The sequence below is a fragment of the Ictidomys tridecemlineatus genome, chromosome 12 (assembly GCF_052094955.1).
Source record: "Ictidomys tridecemlineatus isolate mIctTri1 chromosome 12, mIctTri1.hap1, whole genome shotgun sequence".
Lineage (NCBI taxonomy): Eukaryota > Metazoa > Chordata > Mammalia > Rodentia > Sciuridae > Ictidomys > Ictidomys tridecemlineatus.
The window spans coordinates 1,748,794-1,773,046 of record NC_135488.1 but is presented as its reverse complement, the minus strand read 5'-3'; the positions used below and the strand labels follow the sequence as shown (position 1 = coordinate 1,773,046).

The window sequence follows — 24,253 nt, the reverse complement described above, 5'->3', positions numbered from 1 at the left end:
CGCTGAGACAGGCTCCCACAGTCCAGGGACTGTCTCCAGAGGAGGAACCACCCCTAGGTCCCCTGCTTAGGAGCAGAGCACCAGCCAGGCAGGTGCCCCAGGGAGTACTAGGGACCTGGGAGAGAGGGCCGAGGTGGCTGGAATCCGGGGTGGCCAGCTTCTTTATCAGGGCTCTGGGAAACCTGCAGCAATGCTCTCCAGGCCCACTCTGAATGATTTCCTTACCTGTGTCAAACTTGCCAGGTAATGTCTGAGCAAGAGACGGCTGCTGTCCCCCACCCACTGCCCAGGGAGGACATGAAGGCTCCTGGAACTTCAGTCATTGGTCTAGCCTTGCAGCCACTGAACTTCAGAGCCAGGCCTTGACCAGGCTTCCCATGCCAAGTCACCACCTTGAACAGAGCTAGGTGTGTCCTCCAGGGCGAGGGCACCTTCTGTCCTCCACCACACATGCCTGTCAATCAGGGTGGCCTAGCAGTTCTGTGGAAGGGACCCAGCATGTCCATGGACAGTGCCCAGAGGACCCTCCAACCAGGGGTCCTCCGCAGCGTTTCCCATTCTCAGCCCTCTGCAAGCTGCTGGGGACACCGATAGGTGGTGAGCAGCGCCTGCTGTCAAACAGCTGACACAGCAACAGGCCCACCCCGGAGCAGGAGGAACCGCAGGCTGGAGTAGGGCCAGAGCGGTACCACCAGGAAGACTCCAGGACAGGTGCCCTGCCCGCCATGCCAGGCTGACCCCAGGGTCCACAGTGAGTCCCAACAAGGAAACTGAGGCTGAGGGTGGTGAGGTCACTCACGCATGGGCACCCTGTCTTCTGGCTGAGCAGCTCTGCTTTCCCACCACACTCAGGGCCCAAACTGGGACCCACTGCAGAGGAGTCTCCACCAGCCACAGGCCCACTCCTGAGGGCAAACCCTGTACCCAGCCCTCACCCCCCCACCCCGCCATGCAGCAAAGGGCTCTACTTACATACTCCTTAATGTCCTTGGACTTCACAGCCTTGTAGGAGTAGTACGCAGGGTAAAGGGTGCCAAATATGAGCCTGGACAGGAGAGAGAGAAAGCAGAAGTGTGGCTTCCATTCATCCTACTTGGGGGAAGCTGTCTGTCTCGGGACCAGGAACAGTCCTCCAGGCACAGAAAGGCTGCTGTGGGGCTGGGTCCCTCCAGCCTGGGCCCCCAGGTCCTCCTGCTGATGGTGGTTGCCCCTGGAAACCCCCTGGCCCAGCCCACCCCCGCTTCCTTCAACTTGTGGTCTGTCAACATGAAAAAATGGTTGGGAGTCACAGAGGCCACAAGTGTGGGGGTCCAGCTGAGCAGCCAAGATCCCTGAAATCAAAGGCCACCTTTCCGCTCCGGCTGCTGACCTCTTCTGAAGCCCAAGAAAGCCTGCCCAACTGGACTTGATCTCTGATCCTATAGCCAGAATAAGCTTCTCCCATTGTAACCGTAACCTGGTCAACCCCAGTGCATCCCCACCCCACATTAACCACTGTTCCCGAAATGCAGAAGCAAGCCAGTCAGGGTGGCCATCCCAGCACACCCTGAGATTCCAGCAACTTGGGAGGCTGAGGCAGGAGGATCACAAGTTCAAGGCCAGCATCAGCAACTTAGTGAGGCCCTACCTCAAAATCAGAAAATAGAAAGGGTGGAGGTGTGGCTCCATGGTAGAGCGCTTGCCTGGCACACGCAAGACCCTGTGTTCCACCCCCACACCATGGGGAAAAACGCAGGAGCAGGGACCACAGCACCACTGGGACTGTGTGGTCATTGGCTTTCTCTGCCGTGCCCTGTCCACAGCACTGGATGGTCTGCTCCGTCTGATATAAGCGGCCCAGGATGAAGTGCTCGCTAAGTAGGCGTTCACTGCACAAAGCTCCAGGGTGAAGTCACACCATCCTGGACACTCCTGACCTTGGGTCTGAGGTCTCAGCATCCAGAGGGAGGCCACAGCGTGGGCTGAATCAGCAAAGCTTCAGGCTCTGCTGCGCCCCTCCCCTGACTCAGGCAATGGCAAGGCCCTACTGAGGTGGATGGCGCAGGGCATCCATCCTCTGGAGGAGCGCAGTATGTTTCTGGGAATGGGCTGGTTTGTTTTTGTATTCCTTTAATAAGTATAGTTGCGACTTCTCATATGACCATTAAGTATGAAGGAAAAAACATGACTTTCCCAATTAATGCAACTACTTCTAAGAATAGATCTGTTTGCTCTAAATGCAATGATTCAGCTGTGGAGCGTAAATTGATAATGTCTAATGAAAAAACTCCCTGTATTCCTGTCAAGGAAGTTTTTGAGAAATTAAATTAAAATCTAGAGAAGAAGAATTAATGTTAAGAAGATAGATTAGTGCTTAGTACTGGGCAACTTGTTCTTCCTGTGCACAATGGTTTGTGCTCTTACTCTTGTTTGATTAAAATTAATAACAAGTTAACCACTTGCCGTAACCATGGCACCAGTTCCAGTCAGTAAGTCAAGCAAGAATAGTCAAGGTATAGGCCAATAGTTGGGACATTTCTAACTATTATTAAAAGTTAACTAAACAGAAACAGCTTAAAGCAAAACGCAAACTGAAAGGAAAAATGCTTGCTTATGCATAAGCCAAGATACATTCTTCTATTCTAATTGTAGCTACGTAATATTTTGTTTCTTTGAATAATGATTCCTGTTTTGTAATCACAAAGTACTGTGAACCTGCCAAAATGAAAAGTATATATGATGAACTTCACAAGTAAAGATTGGGATTCAGCACCTTCACTTTGGTGCCTGTGTTGTTTCTCCACCCCCTCTTTCGCCGACTCCTCACCATCTGTTTGTCTCCTGAGACCCCCTGTTGGAGCTGGTCTCCGACAAGGCTCACCATCCACTCTGGGGAAATGTCACCCGTGTCTGCCAGGCAGGCCTCCCCCTGCCCGGAGGTTGGGGCTGGGTAGGTCAGCTGGGAGCCAGCCCCTGCCCCTGGGTCCCACACAGACAAATTTGCATTTTGGTCTCAATGACAATTAGCATGTCACCCCTTGGGGGAGGGGCTTGCAACCCTCCTAATCTGCTTTGGAGGAAGAGCAGTGAATGCAGCAGTCCCAGCCAGGGGGCACTGATGCCTGTGTTCCCAGACCAGGTGCCCCGCAAGGCCCTCTCCTCGCGGTGCTGTGCCTTCCCAGCCCCCCCCACCCCACCCCCCCAAGCCCCAAGGCCTCGGGTCACCAGTCAGCAGCTGTCCCAGTGTGCCAGGTGCCAGTGACCCGTGACTCTGGCGGCTTTCTCAGAGCCCCCATCTGAGTATAGGACCTTCCCCAGCCCCAGGACTGGTTTGTTAAAGCCCACTGACACTTTAAGGCCTGTCTCAGGAGCTCAAGGGAAGCACCCCACTGGGAAGCCTTGTACTCCTCCCTCTGGGGTATCTACAGCCCCTCTAGGCCTGTGGCCCTGAGCAGCGGCAGCCCTAGGGACATTTCAGGCAACACTGGCACTGGGCATGCTCACCCACGTGGGCTGACTGCAGGTTAGGGCTAGGGCTAGGACTGACAGTGGGCTGGCCCGTTCTCTGTCACCTGTGACTGGACATCTTGGACGACCTTCACAGACCAAGACCCTGGGGTTCCCTGTTCACACCACCCAGCTCTGGGTTCACTGGGGTCCAAGTGCCTGGAAGAGCCCCTGACCGGGTGGGTGCCTGATATGTGTCTTTTGAGGAAATGATCAAACAACTGTCATTTATCCCTAAGGAACATAGTCCACCCTCCAGTGACAGCCCTGCAGAGGCCAAGAGGAGAGTGGTCAAATGTGTAAAGGCTCCATCAAGGCTCAGGCCCGCTCAGGCAGAGTAGGGTATCCATAACAGAGCCTCACAGCGCCAGGGGCCCAGGGCTGGCACCCACCCTCCTCCTCCTCATGTCAGTGCCTGTGGCCAGCAACCCCTCCAGAGGTTAGGGTGCCTGCCTGCTGCCGCCTTCTTCTGTCTGTGCCCCTGCCCCTCTTGCTCCAGTTAGGAGCCTTCTTTAGGCTGCTCCCCCCACACCACCCACCTGCACCCTCCAGAACGCAGGGGTGCAGGAGGCTCCTAGGATCACAACGCTCCAGGCGGCAGGTCCCAGCAGGGCGATCTAGTTGTCCAGGGGCATCTGGGCAGCGCCTGGAGCTCCTTCAGTTATCATAGCAAGGAGGGTGCTGCTGGCCTCTGGAGGGCACATGTCCACAGGGCGCAGGACAGGACGCCCCACAGGCCTTCTCCAGCCGAGAGCCCACAGGACATGCTGGAAACCCTGGTCCAGAGAGTTATTTCCTGGTCCTCACACCATGGACTCTTTCCTGATCTCCAGGCCAATCTGCCCTAAGAGAATGCCCAGTGTCCTAGCAAGTGCTCAGGTAGAAAAGGACAGTCCAAGATGGTGGGCACCACACCTACCCATGGGCCAGCGTTGGGGAACACAGCTCTGAGGCCCCTCCTGGAGCTCTGAGCAGGAGGAAGTGCTGCTCACACACACTGACCATTCAGGTGCCCGGAGGAGCGCTGGGCTGTCCCGGGGCCACAGATGCTGCACAGTCTGGGGCTCCACTACAGGCTTCAGTGCTGCCATTGCCAGCTGAGTCCAAGACTCACAAACCACAAGACCAGCCAGTGTTTAAACTGTACTGACCATTCTAGAATCAACGCTAGCAATAGTTTTTCTAAAATTAAAACGTGAAGTGCAAGTAGAATAATGAGCCTATTTATACAGATGTTTATTCCACCATAAAACAAACCACTCTAAAGAAACAGTACTCCCACACTTGATCTCCTCCCCTGCGTTTTGGTTATGGTCTATGGACATGCTTGTGCATGCAGGAACACACATGGTCTATGGACACTCGTGTTCATGTAGGTACACAATGGTCTATGGATACACATGTGCATGTGTGTACACACAGTCCATGGGCATACATGTGCATGCAGGTACACAGATGGTTTAGGGACACACATGTGCATTGCAGGTACACACATGGTCTAGGGACACACGTGTACCTACAGGTACACACATGGCATATGGACACATGTGTGCATATTAGTACACACATGGTCTATGGATTTGGGATGCACATGTTATGGTTAAAAATTTTTAAAAGATAGTGTGTTGCATTGAAAAAAAACAAGTTTGCATAAAGTTCTTCCAGTTATCCTGTTTCCTTTGAGCATTCAAAGCAATATAAATTTTACACTGATTATATTTTGTGCTTTATGTTCTTAATGTTAAAAATATATAAGTTATAATTACTATTCCCTGAGGGTTTTGGTAAAAACTTATAAATTAGTTTTTTTCACCTTAATGGAAGTGACTCTCCTGGGCTGCTATGCTGCCTATACTTTTTTTGTTGTTATTATTGCTACTAGGAATTGAACCCAGGGTGCTTAACCACCAAGCCACATCCTCAGCCCTTCTTACTTTTTTATTGTGAGTTGGGGGCTTGCTAAGTTGCTTAGGGTCTTTCTAAGTTGCTGAGACTGGCCTCAAAGTTGTGACCCTCGTGCCTCATCTCCTGAGATGCTGGGGTCACAGGTGTGCACTACCACGCCCAACTTTGCTCTCTATTCCAATGGAAGGGTGCTTTGTGGTTCCAGAGTTCCTTTTGGCATTCCAATAGATGTGTTTCAATTATTTTAAATATGGAAAAAAATTTAAGTGAGACACCTTTGAAGTCCCTCATGTACACTTTCCTGCTATGATCCTTTCCCCTGCCCCCAAAGTTGTAAATTTGGTATTTATTATCCACACCTTATTTTATTAAGCCCATTGTGTGCCATCAATCCTTTACATAGGACACTTGTAATAACCTATATTGAACAATTTATAGGGATTCTATAGAATTCTATAGGTGTTGCATCCAGGATGATGGAACATAATGGGTTAACTACACGAGCTATGCATAGATAGTACCGTGTTCTCCCTGTTTGAGGCAAAGGAACAGAATTTCACTGGATGGATTCCAAGGCATTTTGTTCTTCTCATCCAACCTTATGTTTTGAAATGCGATCCCTGTTGAGATTTGTCTTTCTAGATCATTCTTGAACCCATGTGCCACCTCACTATATGACCACATTGCGGCTTACATAAGTTCTTTCCAATTCTCCCCAGGACACACATGGCCATGACTGACATCCTCATACATGTATCCTCATGCACATTAGAGACTTTTCTTAGGGCACAGGCAGCATGGAACTGCTGGGTCACACACACAGCACTTCCACCAGGCGACGCCCACCCACAGCAGAGTGACAACAGTTTTTACTCCCTCCTGAGTGAAAGTTCTGATGCCCCTTCTCTTGCCAGACGGATACAGTCGGATCTGAAATGCTTTGCCAGTTTGATGGGTGCAAAATGGAACCCAGGTTTGCATCTCTTCATTGCAGGTGAAGTCGACTGACCTCTTACGCCTGTGGGCCACTTGGGCTTCATAACTGGCCTGTTGATGTCCCTCCCTTAAGTTATCTTCTTAGTGATCTTTAGGTGACGATCTGCTTCGAAAAGATGCTCTGCAAGTCTTTTCCCAGCACAAACTCTTTTAACTTGTTTGTGATACCTTTTATGGTGTAGAAATTTTTAAATTGTAAATGAACAAATAGATCACTCTTTTAAACATATCTTACTGAGAAAGTCTGCTCACATATTTCCTCTTAATTATTTATTTATTTTTGTTTGGGATATTGGGGATTGAACCCAGGGGTGCTTAATCACTGAGCCACATCCCCAGCCCTTTTTATTTTTTATTTTGAGACAAAATCTTGCTAAATTGCCCAGGCTGGCTTTGAACTTAAAATCCTCCTGCTTCAGCCTCTTGAGCTGCTGGGATGACAGGAATGTACTAACATGCCTGGCTTTTTTTTTTTTTTTTTTTTTTTTTTTTGGTAATAGAGGTGGGACTCAGGGGTGTTTAACCACTGATCCACATCCTCAGCACCCTCCACCCCCCTTTTTTTTTTTTTTAGACAGGTATTGCTGAGTTGCTGAGGCTGGCCTTGAACTTTCAATCCTCCTGCCTTAGCCTCCTGAATTGCTGGGATTATAGGCATGGCCAATGTGTCTGGCTTCACACATACTTTCTTGTAATTAACTTTTGCTTTTTCACTACTAGGTTTTTATCATCTGGAGTTCATGGAAGTTGGGGTTTGGTTCCATTCTTCTGTGAAGGTGTCCGATCGTCCCAGGTGCAGCTGTGGAGTCCCTGCTCACTGCTGTGTGGTCAGCCTTCTGACATGCAGGGGTTCCATGGCCACCGTGTGAGCACCACCCCACTAGCGTCTTAAGAACAGCCATGGTGGTGATGACCACAGCTTCAGAACAAGTCCGGAGATGCTAAAATCCTCGTGGCCATTCCTGGCCCTTTTCCTGCTTATTTTATCATAGGTTGTCGAGTTCCTTGGGAAACCTTATTTGGATTTCCCTGAATTTCTAACGTTGGCTGGGAAGAGCTGCTGTCTCTGCCAGGCTCTCTCCTCCTGAACACGGCCTCTTCTGTTTCCTCCTGCTTTCCTTTCGGCCTCTTCATGATGCGCTGTGAATTTCCCCATCCAGGTCTGCGTGCTTTGCCTGCTCCAGGCCCTCTGGCCGTGGGTGGTGCTGACAGCCTCTTGACCCCCCTAGATTCCTCGTGGTGCCGGAACCACACTCAGAGACCCGGCCTTGCCGAGTCAGGAGCCGCAGAGTCTCAGGCCTTGCTGTGGCCTGTGCAGGGTGATTCCCCCCAGGTGGATTTTCCTTTTTAGGATTTGCTGTTCTGGAAAAGGCAAACTTAAAGGGACAAAAGCCACATCCCTGGTTGGAGGTGCGGAAAGCACTGGCTTCTGCGGAGCGGCTAGGTGGGTGCTGGGCTGAGAAGCTGCCCCTGGACCCGGTGCTGGCTGCGCACGGTGCCCGTGGTCAAAACTCGGCACTGACACTCACACCAACATCTCACAGGGAACTGGGTGGACATCACCTATTCCACCTCAGCACGAGGGCACCTGGAGGAGCTGACGCCTGTGTCAGCTGTGTCTCCAGATGGATGGCCCAGATTAGGCTGGGCCTCTGAGCTCTCAGCAACAGCACGTTTGGTTGTCAGAGGCCCCAGTGTGACAAGAAGAGGACCCACCACACATGGAATCTTCAAGGTCCACCGATACCCACCTGCTGGGAGGGTCTCAGAAACACAGTGGGCTGGGGCGGGAAATGTGGTGAGAGACCTGGCCTATGCCACTCATGCTGGACAGAGACCCAGAAGCTTTAGCACGCAGAGCTCCCAAGTCTGGCCCAGGGGCCCAGGTTTCCAAGGAACAGCAAACCACCTGGGCCCTGGTTGCCACAGGTCCCCGATAGGCCTTCTAATCCAAGGCTAGAGGGGGAGGGGAGGAAGCCAGAACCAGCCCTCTGCGTCTGGCTCCAGAGGTCATGCCTCGATGAGCTCCTGGTGCCCAAGGGATGCGCAGACTCACCCATAGGCATCAGCAATTCTTACCTTCCCAGGACATGGTTTTCCTCATGATGTGGGTGGGAAACGGGGCTCAGTGAAACTGAGTTTTACAATTGGTCAGAGGACGGCCAGACTTGGACTAGTTCTGTCCAAGCCCCTAGCCATCTCTGCCCCGCTAGGACACACTGCCTGCCGCCCACCAACCACAGGGGTCCCTGCATGTACATGGTCCAGCGGAGGGTGCGGATCTCCTCCCTTGGGCCCTAAATATGCGCCAGGTGACATCCCAGGGCCCAGCTCACAAACAGGGGCCCTCTCGGAGGAGCTGACCTTGGCAGGGCAGAAATGAGCCTCACTCTCCTCCCCTTGATGTGAGGGTCTGCAGGACTCTATCCCTCAGTCAGCCTTGTCCAAAGCTCCCTGCTGTTCCTCCCTGCAGACAGGACAGGGGACTCTACACAGCTCTTGCTGGGAGACACCGTCCTAAGCATCGCATTCATTTCCTTGCTCATTTGATCTGCATGGCACCCCAAGATGACTAGGGTCACGTTCACCAACTGCAAACTACAGCCTAAGCCTCAAGTCAGGGACCTGCGGGGCCCATCCCCTGCCCCATGAGACCCACACCCAGGCCCCCGAGGCCTCAGCCATTCCCAGCCCACACAGCCTCTTTGAGCTCGAGAGGGGTTTTCATGGCTTAGTGGGAGCTGTGTGCAAAAAAACGACTTCAGCTGGGTTGTGGAAATGCTCCTAGCTCAGCTTAGAAAGGAGGAAAACAGAGTCCTCTGAGGTAAGCAGGGAACAACCACCCTGCACATCCCCAGTCCCCGCCACTCATCACCATTGTCCAGCCCCTCCAGATCCTGCTCAAACGTCCGGCTCATTTTTGGTTTTGTTTTAAGTTACAGAGATTTCTATTCTTAAGAAACTCAGCTTGACGGTGTGGGACAGAAAGAGGCTGACGTTGGATGTCAGACTGCAGAGTGAACCGGCTCCAGCACTGACGCCCGCAGGCACGTGGGTGCGCTTCCCAATGCCCTGCCTCCCCCTAGTGGGGAGACGAGAGTGCTGGCACCCAGCAGCCACTGTGGAAGTTAAATAAGGGGACCTTAGCTGGAGACTCAGGCCCCACAGACACGTGCATGCACGGCAGCTATTTGCTCCTGTCCCTATTTCCCTACAGAAATAGCAACTTCAAATGACAATCCTTTTTTATTTTGGGTACTAGGGATTGAACCCAGGGACGCCTAACCACTGAACCAAACCCCAAGCTATTTTTGTTTTATTTTGAGACAGGGTCTCACTAAGTTGCTGAGGCTGGCTTTGAACTCGTGATCCTCCTGCCTCAGCCTCTCAAGCTGCTGGGATTACAGGTGTGCACCAACCCCACCCAGCTTCAAATACCAATTCTTTTCACCACAACATTTTTCACTCACTGATTATTCGTTGAGCACCTACTGTGTGCTCTGGGTTCCTGAAGGGAAGGCAGCCACGCACACATGTAAATACAAAACTAACTAACAACAGTCATCATGGTCCTGCTGAAGAGAACAGGTTTGCGCACAGTGACCGTCTGGGCCGCTAAACTCAGTCTCTGCTGCCCCCTCCCAGATCTGAGAGCCCCCCACAAGAGGGCTGTGGTTCCTCCTCCCAGAGGGCTTCTGCAAAGCCCAGAGGGACAGGTCTTCCTGTCTTCCCGTGAAAGGGGGGCACAAGGGTGCAGGGCTCTGGAACTGGCCTTGGTGTCTTTGGGGCCTTCCCTGCTCAGCAAGTGTCCTGTTGGCTCCCACCTGGCAGGGACTGAGAGTGTCCTTCTGTGGGGACAGCCAGGTCTGCACCGTGTGCATGGGCCGTTGAAGGTGAGTACTGGTGGACTCTGGGGAAAGCAGGGGCATGGGACAGATCTCTCCTGCTGCCACCAGGTGGCACTGGGACCTGGGACTTCAGTCACCACCTGCAACCTCTTCCACTCCCTAAAGTCCTGAGTCACAGAGCTGCTGAGCTGCTGGCTCCAAACTATCCCAGCTTCAAACTGCTGGCTCTGCCCAATCCCCCACCACACCTCAAGAAGGCCCGAGCTCCATCCTGAGGCAGGAGCCTCACTGTGTGCCAACTGTGCCCCAATACTTAAAGTGGGGAAAAAGAGAAAGAGAAAGAAGGAAACAAGCAGACACAAGAGAAGCGGGAACCCTGGGCGGCAGGCGCCTCACCCCAGGATGGGCGGTGGAGCACATGCGTGGGCCAAGTGTAGGGGGACTGGCCTGGTGCCTCCACTGTGGGGCCCTGAGCTCTTGGGGACCTGGCAAGGTGACAGCCTGGTGCCTCCACTGTGGAACCCTGAGCTCTCGGGGACTGCGGCTTCCCTCTCAGCATCTCCACTGTGTGGACTCTGAAGTCCAAAGGACATTCTGCAGGAGGTGAAGACAGGTGGAAAGAGACGCCCACCCCAGGCCGGCCTAGAGAGCTGTCGGGGCACAGGGCTGTCGGGGGCACGGGGCTGATGGGGCATGGGGCTGATGGGGCATGGGGCTGTTGGGGCACAGGGCTGTCGGGGTACGGGGCTGTCAGGGCACGGGGCTGACGGGGCACGGGGCTGTAAGGGTACGAAGCTGTCGGGGCACGGAGATGATAGGGCACAGGCCTGGGGACAAGGCAGAGCTGACCCCGGTGCCCGTCTGTCAAGCTTGCAGCCGAGGCAGTAGAGAGGCAGAGGTCTCACTGGGTGCCAACTGTGCCCTGAACTTTAAAGTGGGGGGAAAGAGAAAGATAGAGAAGAAAACAAGTGGACATGAGAGAAGTGAAGCACCAGGCCCCCCTGCCTGGACCCCGAGTCCCAGCCATGAGGCCATCAGGATTCCTGCGACTTGGCGGGGGTAGCTCAGCGGTACAGCACCTGCTTGTCAGCATCTGTGCACTGGACTCCCAGCTCTGCCCCAAATAAAATGTTTTTATGATTTTTTTCTGACCCCCCCCCCCCACTGTAAAAGCCTCAGGCCCAGGAAACCTCACCCTTGAGCCCCCAGACACGATGGAGAAGACACCATGAAGGGACAAGGCTCCCTCGGGGCCGGCCTCACGCCGGAAGAGACAGGCAGGAGCTGGCTCTGGAAGAGAGGAGGAGCCACCCAAAGAGCGCAGCCAGCATGGCCAGCATGCGGCACAGGGCCTCTCTCAAGTCCCAAGTGACCATTCGTCCCCAGGAGTCTGCAGCCTGCTCTACACAGGTCCTGGTGTGGCCTCTCTGACCACACTGAGCAACCCTGGGCAGACAGGACAGCTGCGGCCAGTGGCACGTGGGAACCCTGGTTGCTAGTGAGCTTTGGCACCCTGGTGGCTCCAGGGGACACTGACCCCACTGCCTCGGGGAGGCCAGTTCACCTTCTGCACCTGTAGCTGAAGGTCGCGGCTCCCTGTCCAGCTGCTACTGCAGCTCAGGCTGCACCAGATGCTCCTGCCCAGACGGGAGCCCAGGTCCTCCCATCCCCCCGCCTGGACCCAGAGGCTGCCCCCTTCCTGCTGCCCCCTGGCACTGGGAGAGGCTGGCAGGCTGTAGGGCTGAGTCCTCACCTGCCAGATCACCAAGCCAGAGAGTAGAATAGAGCTGACCTAAAGACGGCTCTGCCTCAAGGGGCCTGTGCCCACCGCAGCAAGAGATCCACCAGTGCACAAACAGACGGTCATTCAGCCCCAAGAAGGAGGAGACTCTGACACACGCTGCAACGTGGGTGATCAGGAGGACAGGGTGCTAGGGAGATGAGCCAAGTACAAGGATAAGCCCCAAGAGGGTCCACTGATGAGAACGTGCTCCAGAGGGGCCTCCTGCCCACTGAAGCCAGGGCCAGGCAGGGGAAGCGCACGGAGTCAGCAGGTGCAGGAAGCAGGCAGAGCTTCCAAGTGCAACTCCCAGGTGAAGAAGTCCTGAGTCTGGCTGCACAGTGTGTGTCTGTGACCTGCAAACCAACGCTGACCAGAAGCGGAGATTAGTAGGCAACGCAAATATTTTTAAAATGGTTCTGGCTGTAGAGAGCAACATAGCTGTGTAATATGTTCCCTTTGAAGTTATTTTACCAGGTGCAGCGGCACATACCAGGAGGCTGAGGCTGGAGGATCACAAGTTTGAGGCCAGCCTCAGAAACAGCAAGACCCTGTCTCAAAATAAAAAAAATAAATAAAAAGGGCTAGAGATGTATCTCAGTGGTAGTGTGATCCTGGGTTCAATCCCCAGTACCAAAAAAACTCCAAGACTGGACCTGGGGGGTGGCCCAGTGGGATAGCACGTGCTCAATAAGTGTGAGGCCCTGGGTTCCAACCCCAGCACAAAAGAAGGAAAGAAATGTTCCTGATATCTTGGGTGTTTTTTGTACAAAGGATCCAAGGTGGCTTGGTTATAAATAACTGTGCAGCTTGTAAGTAATTACGGGATTCAGGACATTGGCTGTCAGCATGCATGTTGAGGGAAGCTAACAATGGCCTGCCACCTAACCCAGGGGAGGGAGGAATTAGGGGAAAGCAGATTAGCCCAGACCTGGCCAGTCTCACCTGCTCGGGAAGAACAAAGGCAGCTTGAAAGAGATGTCGGCTCAGGTCCAGTGCCACACGTTTAGGCCACAAAACCCCAGGAGAGACAGGTTGGGAAGGCGCCAGGGCTCCTTCAGATTCTGAGAGGCTTCCCAGGGTGTCTTAATTCTGAGCAAGTGTGGCCGTCAGCAAACACAGATGCTGCTCAGGAAAGTTCTGGCTGGGGTGCTCCTGCCTACTCCTAAGTGGAGGTCCAGGGGCAGCGTGGCACAGTGGCATGGGGCAGAGGGGGCACAGATAGCTCTGTGCACCTGCCCTGCTATGACGTAGGAGGCCCCGTGTCCTTGGGAGGACGCCAGCCAGAGGCCCAGGTCCCAGCTCCTGGGCGCCGTGTACAAGGAGAGGCCCAGTCTCAACAATGACTATTTTTTTTTTTAATACTCTGAACAATGATCCTTGGAACTGATCTAAGTTTGGTGGAATGCTGTTTAAGAGGTTAAAATAAAACAAACAGCTTGCTTTGTTGAGAAAATAGAGATTCCTCTCAACTGCCTCAGAAAGAGACTGTGCCATTTGCTTTTGCAAATCTGAGGACAGAAATAACTAGGTCAATAGGAAGGAGAGGAACATTCTAAGAATATCAGATAGAATTGGCTCTGCACATGGGGAGGTGAGAAGCAACAGAATAGCTACAGGTGGCATATGGGATGGCCCCGGGGAGCCACGTCCTGTCACCAGGAAGCCTCATTTGGAAGTAAGAATTGTCATTGTGGTGAGCAGGGCAGTCTTAGGTCGCCACGGTGTGGGCAGCCTGTGGGCACCACACGTGTGGGACCTCGGGCATTCACTGTTGCCATCCACCGCCCAGGACAGAAATGGAATATGGGGAGTGAAATGGTCACCCAGGTTAAGTCCCAGGCACCCAGGACTCCAGGTCCAGCCTGGTACTAAGCCACAGAGGTCTTGACCTCAACTGGACATCATTGGGAGAACATTCTGAACATGCATCTTGACCATGAGTGTGAGCTTCGCAGAGACGTCCTGCCATGCTGAGGGCCGGCTGTTGGACATGAGGTCACCTGACACACAAGCCCACCTGACAAGGCTGGAGAGCCGACACCTGATCAGTCCACCCCACTCCTGGGGACCTCCCGCCAGGGTGCTAGCCACATGCCTGGTGCCCACCCGACAGGCAACCTCAGCGCACTTCCCTGGGTCCTGTTCCAACCACCACCTGGTCTCCTTCCACCTGCCCATGCTCCAGGCTCCCTGCCCCAGAGTGGCCTGTGCACGGGAGGAAGATGTGGTGGCCTTCTGCCCGGCTGTGAGCCTCTGAACTCTCAGCCACAGCCTGGGAAGTGGGACAACCTCAGAGACTGTGGAGCGTGGGGGCCCAGTGAGCCTGCTGAGGGCTGAGCAGACCTGGACCCTGGACACCAGTTAGGAGCTCACCTGCTGTCCCTGCAGGTGAGGGTGGGAGGGTCAGGCAGGATGACATGCCCTAAAGTAGCTGGAAATGCAATAAGCATCTGCAAGCCCTTCCTCCTGGGAGGCCGGGAAGCTGGAGGTTCCAGTACAGCACATGCACTCCAATGCCCCAGCACCAGGGGACATGGCACGGAGCCAGGGTGGGAGCTCCTCAACCAGTCCTGTGGGGGGCTGTCAGCCCGTGCACCTGTTAAGACCCAGGAGAGCCACATGGCTGGAGACCGAGACAGCACTGCCTGCAGGACAGAGCCTCCCTGGGGTCAGGCAGGGAGGGGAATGTATTTTCCATTGGTATCTCTGCAGGTGTGGGGAGGGTCTCCATGGAACCAGAAAGCACCCTCCTCCCATCCGCTGGTTCTGCTCTCAGGGAGGAACCTCTTTCTAGAATGCTCTGGCGTGTCCCAAGGACACTTGGGATCTAGCCTGGGTCCCTCCCCAAATAGAAGACAACCAACAAGTCCACGCCAAGCCCTTTCCTTGTATGTGGCTGGTCCAAACTTCAGCACCCTGAAGCATCCCACCTCCCAGCCCATCCTCCCTGGCCTGCCAATCAGTACCTGGGCAGAGACTCCACTAAGGACACCTGGGGGCACAGCTAAGGTAGCCAGAGGTCCCCACCTTCTGAGCAATCCAGCAGCAGGCACGGAAGGCAGGGTATTTTTAGGTTGGTTGGTTGGCCTGGGGAGCAAAAAACAGGAGGGGCCCAGAGGGCAGAGCCAGTGCCTGGTCAGGGCCTAGGCGGCGGCACTGGGTCCCTGGCATGGAGGGAAATGTGGCCCGGGGGAGTGCAACAGGGGTCAGGGACCCTGGTTCTAGGCTCAGCCCTGACCCCAAGGGCTGGGTGATCCCAGGCCATCACACTCTCCCCGCACCTTGACCCCCTTCTTCTTTCATTCAGAAAACATCTGAAAACCACTGGCCGAGTACCCCCAATCTGAAAATCTGAAACTCCCCAAGATCCAGGACTCCTTGAGCACCACCATGACGCCACAGGTGCATGACACCACAGGTGCATGACACCACAGGTGCATGACACCTCATCTGACCTCACATGACGGGTGCTGTCAAAATGCAGACGGTCTGACAACGTATACACTGCCTTCGGATCAGTGGCCACACCCGTGACTCCAGTGGCTCCAGTGGCTCCAGAGGCTGAGGCAGAAGGATGGCAACTTAGTGAGACCCTGTCTCTAAGTAAAACATAAAAAGTGCCAAGGTTGTGTTTCAGTGGTTAAGCGCCCCCGTGTTCAATTCCTGGTACCCCCCCCAAAAAAATTGCCTTGGGCTATGTATATAAGGTGTCTGTAAAACATAAATGGGCTTTGTGTTTAGACTTGAGTCCTGTCCCCAAGATAGCTCATTAAATATATGCAAACATTCCAAAATCTGAAGAAACCCTCACTCTAAAACACTGTGGTCCCAGGTGTGGCCGATAGGGACACTGGGTAGGCTACAGTGGAAGCTGGTGAGGTGCTACCGCGGGTGCACCCAGTGCAGGGCAGGGCCTCCCCAACACAGGCATCCAACTCCCAACTCTTCCACTGGACTCAGGTCCAGCCTTGGCCTCTGCACTGGCTTCCTCTGCAGGGACGTCGTTGGACATGAACCGGCCCCCCATGTTCCACCCTGCACCCTGAGGTGGCGAGAAGACACTGCCAACACTGGCACAACCAAGCTCGGTGCCGAGGTCACCAGAGGAGCTCTGGACAGCCACCCGCCCTGGGGTGTGCTCCTGGGAATCCAGCAGGAAGCACAGTGCTCAGAGGGATCAGGTGTCCTGCACCCTTGTCACCTGCTGACGGAGCTGTCCTCTGGATGGATAGACAGGAAGGCAAACTGGAAGCCTGGCTTGGGAGCTTCCAGACTGTGCAGAGGAGCAAGCCACAGCAAAGCCAGGGACACCACTCTTGATGAAGAAATCCCGTTGCTTGAGAACTGCCAGGGGCCCAGCGCCCAAAGCAGAAGGTCCAAACTGCTCATCGTGGCACCAAAGGCCTCCACCCCCCAGCTGCAGCTGCTCCGCCAGCCTCATATGCCCTCCACCAACCCCCAGGTCCGCACGTGTGTCTGCCACTGGGCTTGGCCACTGTCTTCCAGGCCTCGAGTGCTCTTTCTCTACCTCTGTCTGCCAAAGTCTTGTGTGTGCTTCCAGAGCATGGGTCAGAGGAGTGGCCCTCTGACATCCAGGCCAGGCAGCGCTCTGCCTTGTGCCTGGTGGGACACTTACAGCTGTTCCAGGCTCTACCCACTAGAGGACATGGCCTTTCCTTCACCCATGTTAGTGGCAATGAACAAGATGTGTCCTGAGGATGAAACAGCCCCTGCTTGAGGACCTCTCACTATGCCAGGGTCCAGTGCTGCCTTTCGGGGATACCGCAGGAGGGTCACGCCCCACCCAGCCCTTAACACAGCCTGCTGGCCCTGTAGTCACACCGTCCCTCCACGTGGGGCTGCACATTCCTCAAGGGCAAGGACTGAGCCCAGGGCCACCCAGAGCAGACCTCCAATGGATACTGACCTAGGCAAAGCCAACCACTGGGCTCAACCTGCTCAGAGTTAACATAAACATACTTCACTTGTGTGCATTGCAGAAAGAATTAAATACGGACAAGAAAAATACAAAGATAAGCGACCCCGCAATTCAACCACAAAGCAGAGACGGCAGTCAGATTGCTGGACATGGGTGTCCCTCCAGCACAGCCCACCAGTATGCATGGGTACCTGTCACTGCCATCTTTCCTCCAAAGCTCAGAAGCATCTGCAGCAGAAGTGGCACCAGGACCAGGCTGGCGTGGCCACAGGAAGTCCTACCGGCCCACCCAGCTGAAGCTTAGGCCCTGGAGGACGCTGGACCCTACTGATACAGAAGTGCCATGGCCCAGCAGGCCAGTCCCTGCAGACCAATCCCCTGACCTGAGTCTGCTACCTGCAGCTTTCTCTCCTTCATCCAGTGCAGACTTCACCTCTTTAGCTAAAACGACCTCCTTTCTCCATTTCCCTGCAGAAGAGCTAAGATCAGAGAAGCTGGGTGCTGTCCACGGGCTCCCCTCTGAAGCTCTGTGGGGCCGGCTCCATGGGCTCAGCAGAGGGCAGCCATGGCAGATGCCTCGGTAGGCTCTCCAGAGCACCGGCCCCACCACCCCGGGAACAGAGGGAGAGCCCCTGCACACCAGGCAGGCATGGCACTGGGGGCAGAGCCCATCTCACGTCTGCCACATGCGGGCTTGATGACGTGAGGTCATTAAAAATCCCCTTCTCTTCAAAACAAGAAATGACAGTGATCCCCACTTCAAGGACCACATGCAGCAAGAGTCTTAAAAGGACCTGCATGAGGGCACTCACCAGCCGGCGGCTTCCTCTTGGTCTTACTCATGTGCAGCCCTTAATTCACTTCTTAATTCACCGAGTGCCAACAACATAATGTCATCTAAAAACATGATTCATGAAAGACGTCACTATATGTGACCAACTAGAAATAAAGCTTGGTCGGAGGGGCTGGGAATGTGGCTCAGGCGGTAGCGCGCTTGTCTGGCATGCATGCAGCCCAAGTTCGATCCTCAGCACCACGTACCAACAAAGATGTTGTGTCCACCGAGAACTAAAAAATAAATATTAAAAATTCTCTCTCTCTCTCTCTCTCTCTCTCTCTCTCTCTCTCTCTCTCTCTCTCTCTCTCTCTCTCACTCTCTCTTAAAAAAAAAAAAAAAAAAGCTTGGTCGGAGCTCATTGTGTTTCTCAGTGTCCTCTGAACGGCACCCATTCCTTCTGACCCACATCGGAAGACTAAGCAAGGGCACTCTTGGTGCCTGGACAGACGTGCACACCCAAGAGGCCAGCAGAGGAGTTCCCAGGCCAGTGGTGCGCAAGTGACTCAGCCTCAGAGCCCACACTTACTGCTGGACCCTCGCGGCCAGGAGGCCCATGCAATCGAACCCAGCGTGGCCTCCCCAACAGGGAAAGCTGCCTGCGCCTCACCCACACCCCTTTTCTCTAGCTCCCAGAGGGTCTCCAAACCCAGCTGGGCTTCCAGAGCCCAGGTTCCACCTGAATGGACACGCGGCCACTTCACACGGCTGAGGGCTGCAGAGGGCGCCTGGCCCAGCCCTGCCTGGAAAGGTGCAGAGCAGTAGTGTCCCTGTCACCCAAGGCCTCAAGCTGCGGCAGGACAGGTCTTCTTCCACCCCCGGCTCCCATCATGAGAATCGCTGCCTCTTCCTCCAAATTGAAGCCAGGGCCAGTCAGGAGGCCCTTGTTGCTCAGCTCCTTACTCCCTGTCTTCTCTAAAATCCACCAACCTGGCTGGGTGTGGCTCGGTAGGTTCCACCCCAGCACCTCACACACAAAGACCCCACAAAGCCAGTTCTCAGACCCCACAGGGGGAAGGGCTGGCAGAGCGTCCTGGAGAGGCAGGTCCTTCTCGACCGTCACAGCGCTGCCTTCCTCTGGCCAGTACTGCACTCCTGGGAATTCATCTAAAAGAAACCATCAGAGGCAAACAGAGATTAAGGGATAAGTGTTTTCCATGTCGAAAATTGAATATCATCCAATAAGAAAGATGGAATCAGCCATAGAAAATGAAAAGGTCACTAGAATCTTATCTTGGAACCCTGTGGACAATGAACAGTATTAATGTATTAATGTTTAGTGGAAAAGCAAGACACGGTAATTTCAAAATGTCCTAAGGGCCCCTCCAAAACATACCTCTGAGTAGTGGAATTGTGATTTTTACTTGTTTAAAATCCTTTCCTTTCCTTCCCCTTCCTGTTGGCCACACTCACTGACCATCCATCACTAGCAGGACTCGGGGATAAGTGGAACGGCCCTGGACCTCACTGACCTCAGACGGAGCTGGATGACCAGCATGTGGACCCACAGGCGCACACAGTAGGGCTGCAGTGAATGTGAATGAGTGGACAGACAGACGGATGAGCGAGGGCAGTAGGTCACCACAATCCAGAGAGGGGCCAGCAAAGCCTCCCCCTCCGCAAATCCAAGGAACAGCTCCTGGACGCTGCCCTGAAGAACGTGCCCAGACTCAGCGTAGCACTTAAGCCAGCAGCAAGCTGAGCCTAGCAGGGCAGGGAACCAGCAGCATCCTCTCCCCTGGCCAAGAACGCAGGCTCAGGCGTCCACTGTCCACCCCGTCCACCGCCGTGATGCTCCCACTGAGTCACAGACTTTTGGGGGAGGGGGGCTGCACCCAGGAGATGAACAGGGATCCAATTCTCCCCTCCAGTGCCCCCCGCACATCCAGGCCAAGGGTTAGGACCTGGTGCACAGCCCCGGGCCTGCTCCAGGCGCCGAGGGGCTCTGTTCTCAGGACAAACACCCACCATCTCCTCCCGGAGCCTGCGCTGGCAAGGATGGGCCAGACATCCACAACAGACCTGCCTGGCACGCGTCTCCCATGACGACCACCTCCTCCCACCCCGCCAGGGGCTGCCAGGGACCAGCCAGAGGCACTGTGGACACGGTGGAGCCCAAGCTGGGCCCCTGAGGTCCCCCACCCCCAGGAACTTAGGATCAGGGCGGAGACAGCTGCGGGTTGCTGAAAATAAAGACTGTGAACCTCAGTAGCTGTGGGGTGGCCACACCTGGACACGCACTCCCCAGTGTGAACCTGAGCAGCTGTGGGGTGGCTGCACCTGGACACGCACTCCCCAATGTGAACCTGAGCAGCTGTGGGGTGGCCATACCTGGACATGCGCTCCCCAGTGTGAACCTGAGCAGCTGTGAGGTGGCCACATCTGGACATGCGCTCCCCAGAGCAGAGTAGGGTGCCTGCAGAGGAAAGTAGAACTGACACCAGCGTCCCCCCTTCGTGCTATGACAGATGGGCAGGAGGGAAGAAGCAGGACACAGACAAGTCTGCCCCAGCCCTCACTGGTGCCTAAGGCAGGCACAGGGTAGGAAGCTGAGTGGACACTGGCCCAAGGGAGAAAAAGGGGCAGGGCAGAGAGCTTCCTCATGACCTGGGCAGCTCTTTCTCCCAGCCCCTCCTATGCATGACCCCTCTGCCCAAGATGGTCTGATGCAGGTTGTTGCTACTCACAGGGCTGACCCATGGAGCCTCCAGGGCCTCAGTCCCTCTCTGCCCAAGTCCCCTCTCAGGGCACTCCTGCCCTATCTGCCCCCTGGGCAGGGCCAGTGTCCACACTGCCCCCCTGCTCTCTCCCATCTCCAGCATCTCCTCGGATAGCACACCCTCACCTCCACGCAGTTCTCCATCTTCAACAGCTGCCCATGAGGACATGTGTGGCTCACCAGGAGAGCCTGTGGAACAGACCTCTGGGCCACCATTCAGCAGGTCTGAGCTGGGCACGTGGGTGCCCACTGCCCGTCCATCTGTATACCCCTCTGCCTCCCACCTGGTGTGATCCCTGGCTCTCTCCTTCAGCAGGCCTGAGCCGGGCACAGGGACCCCATCTGAGAGCCTGCTGCCCGTCCATCTGTGGTGTCCATCTGCCTCCCGTCCAGTGTGACCCTTGCTTCTCTCCCAGCAGGCTGGATGAACTTGAACACCTTGAACTTTCCCTCTTGGCCACCTCTCTGTGGAGCCAGTCCTTGGTCCTTCACAGCCCTGGCCTCCTCCTTCCATTCTTGGGGGACCGTGAGAACCTGTGACCAGCTTGCCCCTCACTGCCAGAGTCCTCCACCTGGGTGCCTTGTCCTCAGGCCACTCCCACTCCAACCCTTGACCATGAGAGATAGGATGCTGAGGCCACGCGAGCCGCATCCTGTATCCTCGTGGACATGTTCTCGTTGCTCCTGGCCAGGTGCTCAGGTCATATGCCAAACGTGTCATATGTATACATTTTACTTAATGAAAAGCCCTGCCTGACTATTTTCTAAATTAGCTGTACCGTTTGGCATTCCCTTCTTGCCCATAGCTTTTAAAATCACTGTATTTTCTGCTCTTAGCTGCTGAATGATTCCACAGAGGAGCAAACACCTTCTGGACCCCAGCTTGGCTGCTCCAGATCCCACAACCTGGCCCACACCTACCTGTGCAGCGAGACCCCACAGAGGGCACAAGTCCTGGCCAAGTCCCCTGCTGAGGGCCATTGCCAAGTAGGAATGACGCATCGAAATGTCCTTGCCAGCGTACCCCATGTTAAATGGACTTGCCTTGGACAGCATGTGTCTTTGAGAAAGGTGACCCTGCTCATGGACCAGGGTGGATCCAGGATTAGGGTGTATCCTGCAGGTTTTAGGAAGTATCCGGGTTTAAGATAATTTGGGTTTAAGGCGTTCCTGGTTTAAGACAATCTGGGTTTAGAGGGAAGTTCTAGGTTTAAGGTTATTCCTGCTGGGAATAGGGATAAAAAGCCTTGTGAAGTACCGAAGGGCGCGGCAGAACTGGGATTTCCCCAGAACATGTTTGTGTAGAGGCTGGTGTGAGTTCGGGAATAAAGAATTGATGTTTGAATCTACAAGGTGTGAGTGGCTCGTGATTCTGTGCCCAGCCAAGACTGCAGCAGTCCCCCATGTGCACCCTGCATCCTCAGGGCTCCCAAGTCAAGCCCCAACCTCCCCCTCCCCAGACCCAGACACACAAACATCTGAGCAGAGAAACGTGATTGTAGTAACCTAGTCCCAGCCTGTCATGTGGTCTACTCATCACCCCAAACAATTAACACTATCCACTGAATGATTTCCAAGAGAAACTCTCCACTCCAGTTCACACTGGCACCGTGTTCCCACCAGCAGGGACAGCTCCTGGAACCTTATCAGGTGCGTTTTCCTTCCCTGTGGAGTGTCACTTGAGCCACACCTTTGTGGCTGGGAACAATTCTGCTACCCAACCTCAGAGGACGCCAACAGAACCCGTGTCTTCATCCCACACATCACTTAGGCAGGTTCTTGGAGAGAAGACCCACAGTGAGATTCTGACAGCCTCTCTGTGGAATTCGATGACATGCACCAGAAGCCCTTGAAAGAGCCACGTGTGTCTATCCACAACTCCACTGCATGGACTCCAGCATGGAGAAAAGACCCTAGGCAAAACTGAAAGCTGACTGTTACACGTGCAGTCACACACAAAGAGCAAGACGACAATCGACGGCCACAATCAACACTCGAATCTGACACCTCCTGTGCTCCTTCATAGTTCTCTCACACCGAGGGGCTTGTGCGACAGCTGAGTCTACTGTGCTCAGCCTTCTAGAATGGACATAACCACCCGTAATCCCAGCAACTTGGTTGGGGCTGGCCAAGTTCAAGGCCAGTCTCAGCAACTTGGTGAGGCCCTAAGAAATTAGTGAGATCCAGTCTCAAAAAATAAGGCCTCTGCCATGGCTCGGGGTGGGGGGTGGAGGGTGGCCACCATGGCACCATCCCAAGGGCTGCCCAAGGGGCTGGCTGAGGCCATGGCAGGGCCAGGTGCTGGTGGGCAGAGGTGGTATCAGCTGTGAGTCTGATGAACCTGTGGTCACCGCTTCTCCTTCATCCACCTGGAGCTTGGATGTGAGTTTCAAGTGTGTGAAGGTGTCCTGGACACATGGGGTGACAGCTTCCTAATGAATATATGAGTGACAGCAGAGCCTGAACAAGGGATACTGGGGAGAAGGGTTCATACATTCTTCTCCTGATTGATCTGGACACCACTGATGCCAGCAGTCTCCACGGGCAGGCTTTATTTTGAAGGAGACTTGTTGGAAGGTCAAAGGCACAGGTGGCCAGAGAAAGCGAACATGGAGCTTGCCAGGACAGCAACATGGCCCCGACTAGAGAATGTCCAGCTTCTATCGCATCAGACCACAGAGCTGCACAGCCATGTGAGTGGGACGCATCTGGCAGCTGTCCCTCTTCTTGAGGGGGGAGTGTGGTCATCCTGGACAAGAACTGCCGTCCAGAAGGGAGGGACTGAGTGTCACAAAGCTGCCCTGGCCAACCCAGAGACCTTTCCTGGCTGTAGGTTCCCAAAGCCCCTTCAGAGCCTGTTCCTCGTATTGCCTGGGCAGAGCGTTTGGCCAGGAAGACGCTGCTCGGGAGTGTCACCCGACCGCTGACCCTGGAGCTGCCTGGGAACCAACAGCAGCTGGAGCCAGCGCTCAATCCTCTAACGAAGATGGTGACATCAAACCCATCTCCACAGAGGAACGGGCAATGTCAACCAGGACGGATCCAGTGAAACTCTTCACCAAGCTTGTTAAGGATGAGATCAGGGATCTATCAACAGCGGGGAGCCTCCAGGTCCCAGGACTGGGCGGAGCGCAGGGGCAAGAATCCTAGGCAGCAGATGTACAAGCCCGCTGGGTCGGAAGGACCAGGGTTCTAGGTAAAGAGTCTTTCCAGAGAGCACGGAGGGTGGGAGTCTGTGTAGCAGCCGGGGATGGAGCTGCGCTCCTCTGGGACACGACGGCCCACCCACAGTGGATTCTGTCACTTCCTCTGCAAACCTCAGGAAACACATTTTCAGCATGAATATGAAGAGCAGATGTGATGTGAAGTCAATGACAAGGATGTGATTCCTGCTGTCGTTAACTGCTCCTGGTGGCTGCCCTGCTGACGGTAGGGGAGGGGCCAAAGGTTTTGTCAGGGAAGATAAAGAACCAAACCCAAGAAAGAAGCCCCTGTGCCCTGCGCACTGGACTCTCCTAGCCACTAGACCCTCCTAGCCCCCCTCACACACATAGACTGCATGGCTGAACATCCACCAGGTGACCATCCTCACCCTGCAGATAAGATGGTGAGAGATTTGCTACAGTAGCCCAGACGTCCAAACTGAAGATGGGAAAGGGTCAGCTCTAGGTCCTCGAGAGGAGAGAAGCAGCTGACAATCATGAGACGATGTCAGAACTGGAATGAGAAACAGCGCCTGGCT

At 54.6% G+C, this 24,253-nt stretch overlaps 1 protein-coding gene across 8 annotated transcripts in view; it reads right to left on the bottom strand.

Annotated features, from left to right (window-relative positions):
- Positions 1 to 24,253, bottom strand: part of Reep1 (receptor accessory protein 1) — an 81,897-nt gene that overhangs the window by 36,526 nt on the left and 21,118 nt on the right. For 7 of the 8 annotated variants that reach the window (XM_078027935.1, XM_078027938.1, XM_078027939.1 and 4 more), the window contains exons 1-2: positions 20,124 to 20,197; positions 973 to 1,045 (exon numbers count right to left, since the gene is read on the bottom strand). In XM_078027935.1, coding sequence (XP_077884061.1) covers positions 973 to 1,045; positions 20,124 to 20,182 — 132 coding nt within the window. In that variant the 5' untranslated portion in view covers positions 20,183 to 20,197. Of the gene's footprint in view, positions 1 to 972; positions 1,046 to 20,123; positions 20,198 to 24,253 lie in introns of those variants that run through there. The other variant, XM_078027936.1, reaches the window with a different exon arrangement.